At 29.6% G+C, this 19,337-nt stretch overlaps 1 protein-coding gene across 1 annotated transcript in view; it reads right to left on the reverse strand.

Annotated features, from left to right (window-relative positions):
* Syn2 (Syntrophin-like 2) overlaps positions 1 to 19,337 on the reverse strand; it is a 229,859-nt gene that overhangs the window by 20,099 nt on the left and 190,423 nt on the right. Inside the window, exon 8 of the mRNA XM_065511233.1 lies at positions 9,730 to 9,954. Coding sequence (XP_065367305.1) covers positions 9,730 to 9,954 — 225 coding nt within the window. The remainder of the gene's footprint in view (positions 1 to 9,729; positions 9,955 to 19,337) is intronic.

Raw genomic sequence — 19,337 nt, forward strand, 5'->3', positions numbered from 1 at the left:
TAGAACGCATGTAGCCAGTACTCGTTCCAGTTTGGCGTTGCGACTAATGATTTTTGTTTGAAATTGTCACCATCGGAATAAGTTCTGCGGAAGCGTTATGAAGTCCGTTCCTTGGAACGATTCTGGAACCAGTTCTTTAATCAGTAATTTCTACATGAAACTGTCAACTTTGGAACTAGTTCTACAGAAACGATAAATCACTAACAGCCCTTATTAAGAACATATATATATATAAATGATTCATGGGCGGCGCTATGGGGGCTCAAAGTAGGGTACCTTCGATATGTAAAATTTTTAAACAAGTGCAATTTTTTTTCCCATACAAATTCAAAGATTTTTATATTTTTGGAAAGCACTAAATCACTAACAGCCCTTATTAAGAACAGTACTAGAATTAGTTCTTACACCAATGCACAGTGGGGCAGAATATTTTTTTTAAATTAAATCTGGCATTTTTAAACGGCTAGTCCGATCGGGATAAAATTTTACGTGGGTATAGCCAAGGGGTATTCGAGTTTAAGTTATTAAAATGGGCCCTATAAATGATTCATGGGGGCTCAAAGTAGGGTACCTTCGACATGTACAATTTTTAAACACGTGCAATTTTTTTTCCATCCGATTTCAAAGATTTTTATATGCTTGCTTGTGCTATTTATCTCTGATAATTTCCGAGTTATAAACATTTCAAAATTGAAATTTTAAAATTTTTCCATACCTTGGCCCGCTTTTTTAAGAACTATAGGTCGTACTTTTGAACCGAATGGACTCGATTTTTTTTCTTAATTAGACAACTATATTACGAATAACATACAAAAGATTTCAGAGCAAATGGATGTTGGATCTAAAAATAAACAATTTTCAATTTAAGTACTCAAAAAATAGTAGATTTTTGCACCTTTTTGGGCGAAAAGGTGACTTAACTCTTTTTTTTATTAAAAGTAAACTTTCTTTAAGAACATATAACAGTTTTACATTTTTCTGTAAGCTATCTTTACGGAGAATCATGTCCTACTTTTTGAATATGTCGCCTCTACGCCCTTCGGAATGTAACCTATTTTATTTATCGAAATTTTAAATTTGGGCCACTTGTTCTAAAATCCTAAAGCTGGGATCAGAAAACGGAAAGCAGCTTTGGAAACCTTGATGTGTTCTCTATTTATCGCCAAAGTATTTTTCCAGCTCCATAAGAAATGTGGACCCTATAGGCAAAATTGTAAAAATAGATTTTTTTTAATGCCACTTTTAAAACTCAATCCTGATCGGACCAGGCGTTTAGAAATGCCAGATTAATTTCCAAAAAATTTTGACTCTGCCCCACTGTGCAATGTTTTTGATTCGAAATATTCATACTTGGAACTAGTTTCCTTACAATTTGATTAAGATTATTGACTTCATTATTGTTAATAAATGAAAACTGACATCTTTTTTTTTAGTTCACTAAACTTTTCTATCAGTGCAGTTCTAGCTTATTTAAAATCTATGGAAGTTAAGCTCTTAGTTGAGTATTTTTATTTTATTTATTGTCATTAAGTTTTTAATAAACCCACTGTGCATTTCCATTTAATCGAATTTAATGTAAAGTTCTGGTCATAGCGAATTACACCCAACCGCCTTAATGCCTAAAACATTTACATTGCAAAAAGTTTCCTAAAATTAGTTTTAATGTTGAGTAGTATTTCATTTTTATTCTTCTTTTCCTGTATGAAAGTATTAAGTTTTTACTATTGGCCTGAATATACACATTTTTTTTATAATAAATTATGATTGATTTTGTGTGTTTTTGTTTATACAACAAATTGTATATTTTTCTTTCTGTTTTATTTACATTTTCGGGTCAATGACCGAGTTGGCTAAATAAAAACAAAGAATTTCATTTCATAAATTTCAATAGCTATAGAAAAACCAGCATTTCAAAGGACAAAAAAGAAAAATAATAACACAGAAATTGAAAATTTTTCTATAGGAAAAATAAAAATAATTTATTCATGGGACAAAACTGTTAGAGAGTCTTATACTCTTTTCATGAGTAGCTCCAGAAAATGTTTAAAGCAAACAAAGTTTTTAATTTGAAGGAGTTGTTAAAGCGATTAATTTAAATTTTTTTCTTCTTTTAATTCGATAATTTTTTCAATATAACGTTTCTTATAGAAAATATAGTTAATAACATGTAAAAGCAAATAAAGATTTAGGACCTCATGTCATTTTTGCAAAAAGTGATAATTTTCTCAGGCTCATATCATGCAAACAGTTCGGAATTTTGATTTACTCTCTGAGGCAAAGTTCTAGCCCTTATCATAAAGAACAAAAATTGTGAAAATATAAAATCAAAAAATTTCATCTTCAATATCAAAATCGATAAAAACTTTAAAAAAATCGAAATAAATTTAGAAATACTTTTTTTTAAAACTGCCTTTTTTGCGATCTTTGCTTCATAGAGTAAATTACTAAATTTGAGTTCAGTTGATATAAAACATATTTTTTTAAGCAGTATTTGGTTTGGATATGTTAATAATTAAAGTATTTATGAGAGCTTTCCAGAAAGGGCAGTTGTATGGGGGAATGAATAATGGATCGATAGCAATATAAAAGTTCGTGCAAAATTTTGTCAAATTATCTTTAAAATTGCGACCTGTAGTTCGATTACAAGGTTTACATGGACGGACGGACACACAGTGCTTTGTTCAATGGACAGAAATCAAAAATAAGATCATGTATTTGATGTTAATGAAATTTATATTTTTCAATAGACAACTAAATAACTCATTCGTGTAAAAAAGACTTTTTTATAAATATCTCTTTTTGTCGTCACTAGAGGTCGCTAAAGTTAGTACATTTTCAACATAAATTTTATGGAGAAAAATATATTTTTTTTAAGGTTAACTAAAATCATTGTTTAAAGTTCGTTTTAAAAGATATAAACTCGCGATTGGCTGAAAATGAAAGAATATGAATGTGGAATTATGGAAAATTACTGTTTTTGTCAAAAAAGGTTTAACAGTTTAATCTGCGCAATTTTTAATAATTAAAATTTTTTTTTATTGTAAGCCTGAAATTCTAAAACTTTGTTGGAATATTAGTAAAATACGTGTTATTCTATTTTGATTATGTTTTACTATAGAATAGCCATAAGTATTATCTATAAGAAAATGTAATCATTAGTTGTCCTTTCGTATGAAAACTATTAAAATTTTGTTTTTGTTTAAATGTATAAATTCACATTTTGTAAATTTTCAATTTGATGGTTTTGGGGAAAGAGCTCCAGATTTTTGGTTTTTTATAAAATAATACCGTTTTTTCTTTTAAATAACTAAGAAATGTTGCGTTATTTAACAAAAGTAGTTTAATGGCATAAAGTGTATTACTAGGTCTTTATTTGGTTCTTGATGTTGTAGGTTTTTTGCTGAAATCAAAAAAAAATTCCAAAGTTTGATTTAATTTTGAAAAAAAACATGTTAATCAATTTTAATTTTTCTTTAATTTTATCTAATGCCTATCTCTTATTTATTATAATGTGAAATCATTATTTGTCCGTTTTGACTAGAACTTTAAAAAAAAATTGTTTTTGATGGCACCCATAAATAATACATTTTTACCGTAAATGTAAGTAACTCAATAATTGAATATAACCCACATATCCTCAGATTGAGATATTAATATGAGCTTCTGCTGATATTAGGAACACTTAAAGTATAATCCAACATCCAGATTCTAATATTACAGCTGAACCATAAGGCTATCAACATTTGAAAATGTCCGTCCATCCGGCCTTCCGAACTTAGAAAATATATACAATATTTCAGTATTTTTTTTTAAAAAGGATATATGGCAGTTATGTAAATCCTTGCTAGAATTGAAATGTTAATAACTAAATTAATCTGATATTATAAGAGAACAATAATTTCTGAAAATGAATAATTTTATTCAGGTTTATAGGTTTTTTAAGGAAAAGGATGTATGGCAGCCACCCGAATCCTTGCTGCGATTGTAATAAAAATTTTCACAAACAATAATAACTTTATTAAAATGATTATAACCAAATTGGTTCCAAAATAAGAAACTATTTTTACGAATTTTTTTAAAAAAAAATTAGATGTAATACAGGATATTGAAATCTTGATGTCTTGGAATTATGAATATCCTTCCGATAAAATTTTCATAACTTTGCATCTAATATTATAAGAGAACAATAATTTCTGAAAATTAATAATTTTATACAGGTTTATAGGTTTTTTAAGGAAAAGGATGTATGGCAGCCACCCGAATCCGTGCTGCGATTGTAATACAAATTTTCACAAACAACAATAACTTTATTAAAATGACTATAACCAAATTTTAAAATGTTAGGAGTATAACTGTGAATTTTATTCAAAATTATATGTTCAGGATATATATTTCACGGATTTTTTCAAGAATTATATTTTTTCTTAATCTTACCAAAAGGTAATATTCCACTAATTTTTATTCGTCTGCAATAACTCCTTCTATTTTTGTCCATTGCTTATATGAAAGCAAAGCACTGTGGGACATCGCTTAATTGACTCGGAATGTATTTTTTTATCGATTTTAAGACAAATATTAGCTCCTGGAAAACAATGTTTAAAAATGTACAGTAGTTCATTTCATCTTTTCTAAGAATTTCCGGCTCATCATGTAACCGTACATTGGTTCTTGCGCTAACATATACTGGGCGACTTATAACAACTATATATAATTAGGCTGGAACCTTATTATATCTATTGAATCTGTCTAGTATGTTAGGCAATATACGCAACATACATCTTACATCATATTTCAGCAACTTTTTCTGAGAAACATGGGTTCAATCGATTAACCGTTAATCGGTTAACCGATTAATTTTGTACGCTTAACTGTTCGAATAATTTAAAATTGCCGATTTTCAAATAACAAATAAACCGATTTATTTGTGTCGATTAACCGATTAACCGAAATTCCTTTTTTTGCACTTTAACATATTTTTATTTTTCCATTTCAATTCAAATACAAATTTCAATTTAAAATTTATATTTTTTCGAACATCCAAGAAAAATGTTTAGTGAGAATAACAACCCAGCAGTTAAGCAAGTAGTCAATGTATCCCTTAAAGACAGTAATTGTCACAAATGTCTTATCACTTGGCTGCCTCCAATTTATATATTTTGGTCATTTGACACGTGTGTGCACTTTGTAGTGCAGAGAGAAGACAATTGGTTACTTTATACATCCCAAGTAATCTAGCGTGAAGATGATCGTCACTTAAGTGTCTCTAATTAATCTGGAATGTAGTCACCTTAATCGTTTTGTGAGTAATTCGTATTCAAATGTCTTTTCACTTGGCTGCCTCCAATTTATATATTTTGGCCATTTGACACGTATGTGCTCTTTGTAGTGCAGAGAGAAGACAATTGGTTTCTTTATACACCACAAGTAATCTGGCAGGAAGACAATCGTCAATTTAGTGTCTCTAAGTAATCTACGGTGAAGTCACTTTAAAATATTATTTTGAGCTGTACTTTAGAAAGTAGTTATTTTACCCACCAGAAGTAATCTATTGAATAGTCAATTGTCTCCTAATGTCTCATTTTAGTCTGAAGTATAGTCTGTTTCAATTTTATTTAACTTTAGGGATAAGCCATTTTACTCACTACAAAAGTATAACTTCAATTATATTTAAGGACTAGCAACTTTACTTACTACCTTATGTTACTTTGAAAATAATACTTTGAGACTAGTAATTTAACTTACGCTAAGTAACCTGGAGTCGGTCAATCTGACTATGTACATATTGTATTTTAAATATATAATTTTGGTTTTATAACTTATTACAACTCTTAAATTGAACTTAAGAAATTAGTTATTTAACTCAACAGAAGGATATGTCTTTTAGAATGACTATTTGGGGTCAATAATCTTCCGCATACGACACAAAAAGCTAGTTAAGTAGCTTATCAAGTAACCAGTTTGGTAGCTAGTAAGGTAACTGACTCTATGTAACCGGTATGTGAATCCAATATGTTGACTACTTTGGACCAACTATAAGACAGTCTCAATGTAATCAAAAGGAGACAATTGACCCCCTGCCTAGGACATGCCCGTGTTAAAATGGCTAGTCACGTGGCTATTGAAGTGACTAGCTCCCACCCTAAATGATGGGTAAAATCACTAGTTCGGTACTGTCTCCTCGAACTGCTGGGAACTGACATATTTAATTTATATGTATTTGAAACTTTGTTTGCATTTACATGTACAGAACTTAACAAACTATCAAAAGTATTCTAAAACAGAAAAAACTAAAAAAAAAAACTGAGATATTGGATATTCTTTATCATGCTTTCGATTTCTCCAACATCAACGAGATAGTTTTTTCCAAGTCAAGTTTTATTGAATCTAAAGAAAAAAATCGTTTAAAAGGAAAAAAATTAAATTATATTCTTTTTTTAAAAGATTTTTTCAGAAGATCTCACTAAAATCCTAAAAAAACTCAAATGTGTATACAAAAAGGATCTCAAATACCATATTTGCTATTATTTTTTGGTTGAATTGTTATGTTTTGTTTGTTTTTATGTTTTTGTACATAAAATTCGTGGTTGTATTTTCAATATAAATTTAAAATAGACATTATTCGGTTAATCGAATAATTTTGAATTAACCGATTATTAACCGAATAAATATAACCCCGGTTAATTATTTGCTCGGTTAACCGATTAAACCAGAAACCCGATTAGTTTCTACCCGTCAATGTTCTAAGCGGAGATTTAATATTTTTTTCGAAGGGTTTCGATCCATCAATAATACAGGCAAATAATTAAACTTTTCTCATTTATGTTGTTGAGTGTTTGAGGAGGAGATTTTTCGATAGTCAGGCAGTCGGGGCCTTATATTATAACTTCATATATGAACCCTCTAACCCGCAAACTTTAAAAAGCTAAAAAAAAGTTATCGAATAAATTTTTTAGGGTAATTATGACCCAATAAACTCCGAATAGCCATCAGAAACTAATTTTCATATTAAGTTTAGGGACCAGGTGTAAAAAGGGCACTGTTGCCGTTATAGGTGTAGAAAACAATAAGTTGTAAACTTTAATTATGATACGATTTTATTGAAAAATTAATGCAAAAGATACAAAAAGTAAGAAAACAATTTTTACTTTATGCGAAGATACATATAGATGATACTCATATAGAAACAATTTTTTGGCATTGTTCGAATAATTTAAAATTGCCGATTAATCGATTAACCGAAATTCCTTTTTTTTGCACTTTAACACATTTTTTGTATTTATTTTTCCGTTTCAATTCAAATATAAATTTCAAATTAAAATTATATATATATTTTTTCGAACATCCAAGAATCATGTTTAGTGAGTATAACAACGGTCATATTTAATTACATGTATTTTAAACTTTGTTTGTATTTACATGTATAGACGAAACTTTTTTTTGAAACAAGTCAAAATCTAAAACAATCCAAAAAGGAATACAATGGCATAACAAAGGATTTTATATGCTTAGAAAAAATTAAAAAATAACTGATATATTGGATATTCTTTATCATGATTTCTATTTCTCCAAAATCTACAATCAGCGAGAGAATTTTTCCAAGTCAAGTTTTATTAAATCTAAAGAAAATACCATATTTGCTATTATTTTTTTTTGGTTTGAAGTTTTGTTTGTTTTTTATGTTTTTGTACACAAAACTCGTGGTTGTATTTTCAATTTAAAATTAAAATAGAAATTATTCGGTTAATCGAATAATTTTATATTAACCGATTATTAACCGAATAAATCTAAATCCCGATTAATTATTTGCTCGATTAACCGATTAAATCAGAAACAAACTATGAAATAGCCGCAACAGTGCCCTGGGGCACCCCTTAGTTTTTGCATTCTCTACACTCTTTTTGTTAATTGTTTAACATTCGCAAATGCATAGACTGTAAGAAGAATATCTTGCCTTTAAAAAAAATATTTCCAATAGATCGGGCGACTAGAAATTAATAAAACTTTGATTTGAAAAAAAATCTCACACAAAATTTCACGTGCTAAAATTATGACCTCCCAAAACAGCTGATAGAACAAAAACTAAAAATCGGAATGCATGGAGAAAAATGTTAACAAATCTATAACTAAAGTCAAGTTAAATTTATAAACAAATAAAATAAGCTTCTAAAAGTTCTAGGTGATCATTGTGCAAATAGAACATTCAAGTTTTTTCCGTTGGATAATTCATAAAACTACTAGAAGATGGCACTGTGTACATATAAATAGTAACAGCGAGTTGCTGAGGAATCGGTATATCTTAGGCGATGTTACTGTTGAAAGAGTGACTATTTAAAGTGTTGCTTAAGTTTAAATAAATAAAGATTTGTTGCAATTTTTAAACTACTGATCGTTTTTATTTGAAATTAGAAGAATCCGGTTTATTTAAAGGAAATAAACCAACGTTTTTAAAAGGTAAAAACTTAAAAATAATATAAATTGGACTTGACCAAGTACATAACTAGACATTTGTGAAAAAATCTGTCTAGGAGGGATAATTCAGCATTGTATACTTTAAGATGCAGATACTGAAATCAAATGTTTAGTAACAAAAATTCGGTTAAAACTATTTTTTCAGATTTTAGCCCATTGTGGGTAGAATTTCTATGATTCCTGGGTCCCCATAAGATTTTAAGATGATCTAGTTAGGTCCATCCGTCTGTCTGTCTGTCTCTTGAAAACACAATAGGGCTAAAACGAAAGGAGTTAGCTGGCCACATACAAATGTCCCCCGGCATACTGTTTGAGCAGTCATAAATATGTTGATTATGAACATAAATCTTTCTTTCGGTTCATAATTGACTTTTATCGACTATTCGAATTTTTTAGGATAACGTAATCGATTGTTTGACTTTTTTCCGAACAAAAACACGATTTCGGCTTTTCGAATTTTTTCAGCAAAATAGCATGGAGCCCTAGTACATATGTGCACCCACTATCTGAATTGAATATTAAAGAAACATTCTTACAACTGGAACATAATATGCTTGAAAATAATTTTCGTGATCTGGCCTAATATACTTTAAAATATATCTTATTTTATATTATTCTCAAACAAACTAAACTTTGATTTTAGTTGAAAACATTGTTATTCTATTTGGGGCGTCTTCCTATAGATTTAATATTCCATTAAAATGTTTTTGCTTTAAACATTTTGCCCATTAAAATATCAAAATATGTTAAAGTTTCTTACTTTAACATGTTTCTAAAAACAAACAAAATTAAACTTCAACTAAACTTTTGCCCGTTTTTCATGTAGAAAAGTTTCCTTGTTATCAAAGTTTGCGGTAGAATAATTTAAATAATACAACTTTATTTTGGATTTTCCTAATATCGATTTTTGTTGACCTTTATAAAATGTAAATCAAATACAATTTGAAATTATTCAACCTTTAACCGTGTTTATTTTGAATGACAGACACACAACATTAATAAAAACTTGTACAAAATATATTAACAAATTTAAACAAGGTAATATAATATAATGTAGACATTAAAATTACATTTCAACATGACAACCCAACAAAACATTAAAACCTTTAGTGTCATTTAAATCAACTTCTAGTTTATATTTATCTATACAGGTAAATGTTATATTTATTATATGTTTGTATTAACTACTTAATGGCCAATAACCACTGGAATGGTTGTCTGTGGGTTTTCGTATGAAGTGGATTTAAATAGAAAACTTACCCCTAATTTAATAACACTTGTTACTATGGCTGCATTCCAACTATTTTCAATGCGCAATAATTCCTGACGTGTTTCCACACTCAGATAACGTGGCTCATGTCCAGCACTCTGCAGCAGGAAGCAATGTTGACGACTGTCAACAGTTTCCGACTCCTTGACAACACGAAACATTGTTTGATACACTTTGTAGACAACCAGAGCTTTCGTCAAGCCGGCTACATTTAGCTGTAATTGTAAGAATAAATGAAAATTCAGATAAAAATCGTATTAGCTATATTTTGTGTTTGATATTTTTTACGGTAAATGTTTTTCATTAGGAAAAATGTAGAAAAATGTTGGTCGCTTAATGAGAAAATGTGCTAAGTTCACTTTTAATGAAAATTGAGATTTTAAGTCAAAACAGTAAATTAAGTAAAAGAAAGTTTTTTAAAACCAGTACCAAAATATTTAGTTTTTTCTCGTTGTTATAATTTCTCATGCAAAAGTGCTAAGTTAATTTTTAATACCCTGCACCATCACAAGTTGTGAATGAGTTTGTCATTCCGTGTGGTAACATTGCGAAATATTCATCTGAGACCTAACAAAGTATATATTATTCAGTGGTTGACAAAACAATGGAAACTTTTCCAAATATTCCATATGTAGCCCAAAATTTAAAATATTTTTTTAAAATAAAATTTTTTTTTTAGTATTTTACTTGTATAGTTTTATTTATATAAATTAACTGAAAAACAAACAACATAATTAACAAGTAAGAAAGTATGGTCGGTCAAGCCCGACCATATAATACCCTACACTAAGTAAAAGAGCCAAAAAAAATGTTCTTTTAAAATTTCAATAATTTATATTTTTGAGTGATTTTCGGAAGTGGGCCTTATATGGGTGCTATAACCAATTATGGACCTATCACCATGAAATTAGGTCGTGTGATTTATGTCTATATAAAAGTTTACTGTGTTGAATTTTGTGAGTATACCAACATTTTTAAGCGATTTATGAACGTTAAAGTGATTTTCGGAAGTGGGTCTATATGGGAGCTATGACTAATTATGGACCGATCGTAAAACAAAATTTGGTTACATGAATTTTGTATATATAAAACTTATTTGGACCGAAATTTGTGTAGATACATATATAAATTAAACATTTATGACCGATAAAGTCCAATTTCGGGAGGACATTTGTATGGGGGCTAGGTGAAATAATGGACCGATATCAGCCACTTTCAATAGGCTTGGTCCTTGAGCCGAAAAACTAATATGTATCAAATTTCATCGAAATATCTTCAAAATTGCGACCTGTACTCTGCGCACAAGTTTTACATGGACAGCCAGCCAGCCAGCCGACCAGACGGACGGACGGACGGACATCGCTTAATCGACTCAGAAAGTGATTCTAAGTCGACCGGTATACTTTAAGGTATATTATGGGAATTACGCGGTACAAACGCATAATACCCTCCCCACTACGGTGGTGTAGGGTATAATTATATTCTGAAAAAAGGGAACAAAATTAAAAATATTCACTATTTCGCTACTGACAAAACAATGAAAACTTTTAAACTTCAGGAAGAAAGAAATGTAAAACGAAAATAATATTTAAAAGAACGATGTAAAAATCATCCTGCTTACAGTTATTTTATTTTATTTTATTTTATTTTATTTTATTTTATTTTATTTTATTTTATTTTATTTTATTTTATTTTATTTTATTTTATTTTATTTTATTTTATTTTATTTTATTTTATTTTATTTTATTTTATTTTATTTTATTTTATTTTATTTTATTTTATTATATTTTATTTTTAAATTCTGGTAATTTTTCACAATTTCTTTTTCTAAGTTTTTGGCATAATTGGTTTTTTTTTTTCAAAGTTAACGAAAATGGCTAAAGTTAAGATTTGTGAAGACTTAAAAAATAAAATAATTAACGATTTTAAAGCTGGTTTAAAACAAAAAAGTATCTGTTACAAATATTCAATAAATAAATCAGCAGTTTCAAACCGGTTCTGTAAAAACTCAACATTTAGGTGGAAGACCTGCCTACTGCTACTCCTAGACAAAATAATTTAATAGCGAGAGAATTCAAGAAATTCATAAAAATAACTCCTCGAATTAGAAATAAGTACCCGAACAGTTAGTCGCACGGCAAATGAAGCTGGTCTTGGTTGCTATCGTACTGTGAAAATCCCACTCATTTCTAAAAAGAACCGTTCTGCTGGTCTACAATTTGCCAGGGATCATTTAAACTGGTCGATACAGAAATGGAATACTGTCCTCTTTTTCGACGAATCCAAATACAATTTAAGAGGCAGTGATGGGAGAACATTTGTAAGACGACCAAAGGGAAAATGATTAGATCCAAAGTACACAAATAAGACTGTAAAGTTTGGCGGTGGAAATATTATGGTATGGGGATGTTTTTCAGGGCAAGGTATGGACCCAATTCATATTATAAAAGATACTATGACAGGTATAGGATACAGAACCATATTAAACGATGTTATGTATCCATACGCTGAGGAAAATATGCCTCTAGTTTGGAGATTCCAACACGACAACGACCCGAAACACACCTCTAGGGTTGTAACCGAGTGGTTACAATCCAACGAGATACGTGTTTTGAAGTGGCCTGCCCAATCGCCAGATCTAAATCCCATAGAAAATCTATGGGAAATTGTAGATCGTAAAATAAAGACCCAAATTACACCAGGAATGAAGATTTGTCGGAGGCGGTTATAAGGGAATGGCAAAATATTTCAAAGGAGACCATTGACTCTTTAATTGGTTGAATGCATCGTCGATGTGTAGCAGTTATAAAAAATAAGGGATACCCAACAAAATATTGAGTTATTGCAAAGTTTAGACCATATTTGTTAAAATTATACCTAAGTTTCCATTGTTTTGTCAATGCCGTAATAAAGAAATCTTTTAATTTTCTTTCCTCATTTTTAGAATTTAATTATGTCCTTTGTTTTTTGTTAAATTAAGTTAATAAAAGTATACAAATAAAATACTACAAAAATGTTAAAATTTTTTAAAAAATTATTTCAGATTTTAGGCCACTAATGAAATATTTAGACAAGTTTCCATTGCTTTGTCAACCACTGTATATCTTGATCCTTATGAAATTCTAAGTCGATTGAACCATGTCCGCCTATCTGTCCGTCTGTGTAAAACCCGTTCACGTCCTACATCTAGAAACAAACTTAGTAAACTTTCAAAAAGATATGTTTACTAGTATCCTAAGCATTTTGGTATTGAAAATCAAAAAAATCGGTACAGTAGAACCAAAATGTGGGACAACATAAAAAAATATTAAATTTTCATATATTTTTTGTTATTTGTGTAAATATATTATAGATAATACCATCATATTTTACACTCGTTAGTTTTCTGATAAAAGGACTAATTCAGTTGAAAATGGTAAGAATCTGTCTATGATTTCTACTAGACCCCATACAAGTTTCTATCCGAAATATGGTGCTATGGTCTATAAATGCCTATAGAATAGGACTATCCATACAAAATTCGAAAAAAATAAGTTTCGTGCTAAAACAAAGTACAATACTAAATTGTTTGTGGATCGACCCATATTCAACCATAGCCCCCATATAAAGTTCACTTTCGAAAATCACATAAATATCGTTACAAAGTTGAAATTCGACAGAAAATGCTGCCAACTATTCCAATTTCGAATATTTATACCCTACACCACCATAGTGGGGAGGGTATTATGCGTTTGTGCAGATGTTTGTAACGCCCAAAAATATTAGTCTAACACCCACCTAAAAGTATACCGATGTCCGTCCATCCGTCTGGTTGGCTGGCCGGCTGGCTGGCTGGCTGGCTGGCTGGCTGGCTGGCTGGCTGGCTGGCTGGCTGGCTGTCCATGTAAACCTTGTGCGCAGAGTACAGGTCGCAATTTTGAAGATATTTCGATAAAATTTGGTGTATATTACTTTTTCGGCCCAAGGACCAAGCCTATTGAAACTGGCTGAAATCGGTCCATTATTTCACCTAGCCCTCATACAAATGTCCCCTCGAAATTGGACTTTATCGGTCATAAATGTTTAATTTATCTATGTATCTACACAAATTTCGCTCCAAATAAGTTTTATATATACAAAATTCATGTCACCAAATTTTGTTACGATCGGTCCATAATTAGTCATAGCTCCCATATAGACTCGCTTCCGAAAATCACTTTTACGTGCATAAATCTCTTAAAAATGTTGGTATACTCACAAAATTCAACATAGTAAACTTTCATATACACACAAGTCACACGACCTAATTTAATGGTGATCGGTTCATAATTGGTCATAGCCCCCATATAAGGCCCACTTCCGAAAATCACTCAAAAATATAAATTATTGAAATTTTAAAAGAAAAATGTTTTTGCTCTTTTACTTAGTGTAGGGTATTATATGGTCGGGCTTGACCGACCATACTTTCTTACTTGTTTTATATTTTAAAAGTGCAATATTTTTGGAGGACGGAGTTTTAAAGTGGCATACTTTTGAATCTAATTGAGATATTGACTTGAAATTTGTTTGTAAGATTTTTTTTGTAAAAATTACAAAAAATAGTTCCGAATAAATATGGATCAAATTGTTTCTAATATTTACTATCGTATTAAAATTTTGATATAAATTTTAATTTTAGAAACTCAATAAATATGTAATAAAATCTTTATTTATTAACAAAATTCAATGCAATTTTAAAATTGTCATTCTAAATAACAAAGTGTAAAAAACATTGTCAAAAAGTGAAAGTATATCCCGAAATTCCAAAACATTGGAGCAAAAATCCCCATTTTTCCTTTGGGGCTGGGAAAATACTTTGGGGATAAATAGGGAACACATCAAGGTTTCCAAGCTTTGGGATTTTAGAACGTGGCCCAAATTTGAAATTTTGATAAAAAATAGGTCAAATTCCGAAGGGCGTAGGAGCGACATCTTCGAAAAATTGGACATGTTTTTTATACCAAAATGTTCTCCGTAAAAATACCTACCAGAAAAACATAAAATTATTATATGTTCTAAAAGAAAGTTTTTTTATAAAAAATATAAAAATCTTTGAAATCGGATGGGAAAAAATATCACGTGTTGAAAAATTTTACATGTCGAAGGTACCCCTCTTTGAGCCCCCATATCGCCGCCCCTGGAGCATTTTTAGGGTCTATTTTAATAACTTAAACTATAATACTCCTTGTCTACATCCACGTCAAATTTTATTCCGATCGATCCAGCCGTTTAGAAATGCCTGATTTATTTCCAAAAAATGTTTGATATTTTCCCACTGTGCAATGTAGTTTCTATAATTCTGATTATAAGTAGGTGAAGGTGGTATTTTGTTTTTTGACCAAATTGCAAAATTATTATCTCAGTTAAATGGAATTGTGCTATTAAATATGGGCATTTCCTGGAATCACGAACGTACGTTCGTACGCTTTTGATGTCCAAAGAAGATAGAAAACAAAACTTTTTCTAGTTTTTTTTTTGCGATTCGAAAATGCAAAAGATGGATTTCATCGAGTTTATGTTTTCATAAAGATAGTTATAAACATGTGGTCACGAATGTACAAAATATAGAAGTCAACTTTGGCTGATAGTAGTGAAATGTGAAAATCTGCGAAATGGAAGGGAATATTTAAAAGCGATTAATTTATTTTAAAAGGTATCTATCCGGCATTTACACAATAAAATATCTCTATTGGTATTTGTTTAATTGTCTTAAGTACCGGTTGCGAACGTACGGGTCGTGAACATACTATGTTTCCATATGTTTTTTTTTATTATTATCACCATTCATTTTCCCATAATGCAAGCCCGACCATTTAATACCCTACACTAAGCAAATGAGCAAAACACATTTTTCTTTCAAAATTTCAATAATTTGTATTCGTGAGTGATTTTCGAAGTGGACCTTATATACATATGTATGGGCAATTCCGCGAGAATCGCTACCACGACTGAAAACAAAAACTCTTGAAACTTTTTTTCAAGATGATTTGAACAGAAGAAAATAATAAAATGTTACTATGTGAAAGTATTTAGATCATATTACAACATTTTAAAGACAAAAATAATAGTTTAAACTGATTATATTTAATTTTTTAATGTTTTAGTCTAAATTTTGCGGCGAAAACTAGGCTCTCATTTAGCTTGTAGTATGAAATGAATTTGACTCTGATTGTTTTTTTTTGCTATTTTCAAATTGTTTATTGAAACTTAATGTAAATTTTCTATTCATTTTTTTTAGTTTTTGTATATATATATTTACAGAATATATATTGTTTTATTATAAGAAAAAATTCTGTCACGTACGGTATGTCACGTACGATATTAAATTTTATTTATTATAAAATCATCCAAGCATTTTTTTTATTTAAATATAACGGATTGTAAAGGAAAAATATTTCGTTTAGTGTAAGAAATTAAAAGAAAACATAACGCCTCTCACGATTCGAATATTTTCGCATATTTCTACATGTACCTCAAAATGAGTTCCGTTTTATGTCACGTACGATATACCCTTATTTCGCTCAATATTTTGGACAGCAATGTTTCGAAAGAACTTTTTATTATTTTAAAACATAATGATTGGAATATAATGATGAAATTATTTTTCAGATACTCTTATTTTTGTAAAATCTATTCCACTCTATAGGTGTACAAATGTCACGTGCGATGATATGGAATTGCCCATATATAATAGCACCGAACTTGTATAAATTATTTTATTCATTTAATTTGAAACAAAAATCTAAAATCATTAGTTTACTGCATTAACTTTTAAACATTTTGAGTTGAATGGTATTTACATGAGATCATAGTTGTAATGGGTCGGGTTAGTGGTCGGCCCCGCATAGTCTATTAACTTAGTACTTAAAAATATCTCTGCTAGTTTAAGAAATACTTTAACGTTTTATGATATATATGTATGTCATTTCTAACTGGCTAAGAATCATACGATTCTAAGACGATCTAGCTTGTCCGTCTATCTGTCTGTTGAAGACACGATAGAGCCCAAACTATAGGAGCTAGCAAGCTGAAATTTTCCACAAAAAGGTACTCCCTGTTGATAAAGTTTGTTTGATATTGAAAATGACTATACTGTAAACCTGACCATATTACGCAAAAATCATCAAAATGATATGCATTATTTGAAATAACTGTTGCCCACTTTAAAATCCCAGCTTCATGATTTTAGAACACTTAGCCTAAATTCAAAATTAATTTTTGACAATAAAATATTTTTCTGATATAAGGGTTATATGGGTCGATCATGGACCGATCCTCACAAAAGTTGTTCATGTCCTATTTCATCATTATTTGGTTAATTGGAAATTTTAATTTTCAAATTCATTCACTGTAAGAAATAAATAGAAAATCTGTGTGAAATCAGTGACAAACCATAAAAATGTGTAAGCGTTTCAAAATCTTTCATGTCTGCGGGACCCTATTTTGAGACCTACTAAATTTCAATTGACAAATTATAAAATTTGGTAATTTGTTAAATATCTTTTTTAGTTTTGTAATTTTTGTATGAAAGTTGAAATGGGTTGTCACCTGCACCGATTCTAATCAATTTTTTTATATTGTATTTTTATTAGGGTAAAATAAATCTTTATGGCAAAATGTATTGATTTGCAAAAATGCAACAAATATTTTGATTACAAGGTTAAATGGAAAAATACAAAAAAAAAAAAATATATAAAAAACACTGCTTAGTACAGCAAAACAAAAGCATTCTGTCTAACTGACAGACTGTCTAAATCTTTTATAAAATATTTCAAATTGTTCATGCTGTTGTTGTTTCTTGTTTTGTTATTTCTTCGTCCTGTTGTATATTTACGAGTATAACAAAAAAAATATTAAAAAAACAAAGAGAAACCATGTTTGATGTCAAAGATTTTGATTAGGGACTAAAATACTAAGAAAAGAAAAATAAACTCATGGACAAAAAAAAAAAATTGAATTCATGACTAAAAAATGTTTTACTTTGTTAAACTTAGTTACATTTTTTCCTGTTGTTGTTGCTGCACAGCATGTCTATTCATGTTTTTTTTTTAGTTTATTTTGTTTTCCTATTTAAAATAGTAGTAGTAAACTAAGGTCAGAGTTAAGGAGAATATAGAATAATAGACAATGGAAACATTGTTGTGGTTGATGTCTACGACAGTGGCGGGGAAATTTAGTTAAATTATTGTAATGAGTGGTACTTTTGTTATTTATTTAAAAGAATTCTAAATCACCATGGGCCGCTCTTTCAACGATCAATAACAACGACGTGTGTTCTCTTAATGAGGCCAGGAGCAGTTAGAAACACTCCCTAATTTACTTAAAAAAAATTTGTGATGAATGCATCCCGAAAAAGTCAATATTTGGTTTGTTTTTTGAGCTGGCGGCGTCATCAATCCAAATTTATTTGAGAACGACGTATGCCAGGCGTGCATTTTATGATTTTGAATTGTTCATATTCACGAGGTGGGTTACTTTGGGGCCCAGAGTCTCCGGCTACCCTTGGTGTTCAAAAGCTAAATTTAAAACACCTCCTCTATAGCAGATTTTAGAAATTACAGATTTATTTCCACTTTTTTGGAATTTCCCCCACTGTGCCAGGGTAGCTAAGAGTGCCGATTACTAGTCACTAGTCTCGCGTACAATTTGTTTTATGTAATAAATGCAAAGTATAAAAAATTCTCATGTTTTGTCTGCAACATTACCCAAAATCTTCTTAATTTCATTTTACAAAAAAGTTCTTTTTCCCAGGCGACTAAAAACTTCTAAACTGTTAATTGTATTAAGTATGCAAATGTTTTCCAAGAAAAAACAAAATACTCTCTAATTAACTTAAAAACACAGACTCACAAAAAAATAAAACTGAAAATAATAAAGTGAACTTATTTAAGAATCATTACACTTGCCATTACATTTCGTTTTTGTGTTTTACGTGTATTAAAAAGAAAATGTTTATTTAAATTTCTAGTTAATTTATATTGTTGCTGAGTTGAAATTAAATTTCAAGCTAATTTAATTTGTTATTCATTTGTTTTGTTTATGTGTAAGAAAAAGTAAATTTTACTTTGATTTTAAAATTGGTAAATTGTATTGTGGTTTTTGGTAAATTAGTATGGAACAATAAATCTAATTACACTGTCCAACAGCATTTTTGTAACGGAATAGCGACCCAATAATTCTGAAAGTGCATGGTGATTAGATAATTTTTGCAAAATAAACTTACAGTCCAGATGGTCTGAATTTTTTTTTACAGTGGCTCAAAGTTTTAATTTTTTGATCGTAGGGAGCATTATACTAAATGAAACAAATTTTGAAAGTTAATGTCTGATCGAATTCTTATTGTCAGAGTAATATTGTGGAATTTTGTAGGGGATATTTTTATGGAAGATCTTAACCTCCTCTCTTTAAGGTTCAATTTGAAAATTTGTTCGATAAAACCGAAAAAAATCCTTTCAAAAAGAACATTTAAAGATTAAAATATTCTACGAAAATTTTTGCCGGAAAATTTTATTGGGGGTCACCAAAGATCCAAATCGTAAATAAAACTCTTTACGCTTAAAAATATAAAAATGGTTGTATT

Source organism: Calliphora vicina, chromosome 5, assembly GCF_958450345.1.
Source record: "Calliphora vicina chromosome 5, idCalVici1.1, whole genome shotgun sequence".
In the NCBI taxonomy this organism is placed as follows: domain Eukaryota; kingdom Metazoa; phylum Arthropoda; class Insecta; order Diptera; family Calliphoridae; genus Calliphora; species Calliphora vicina.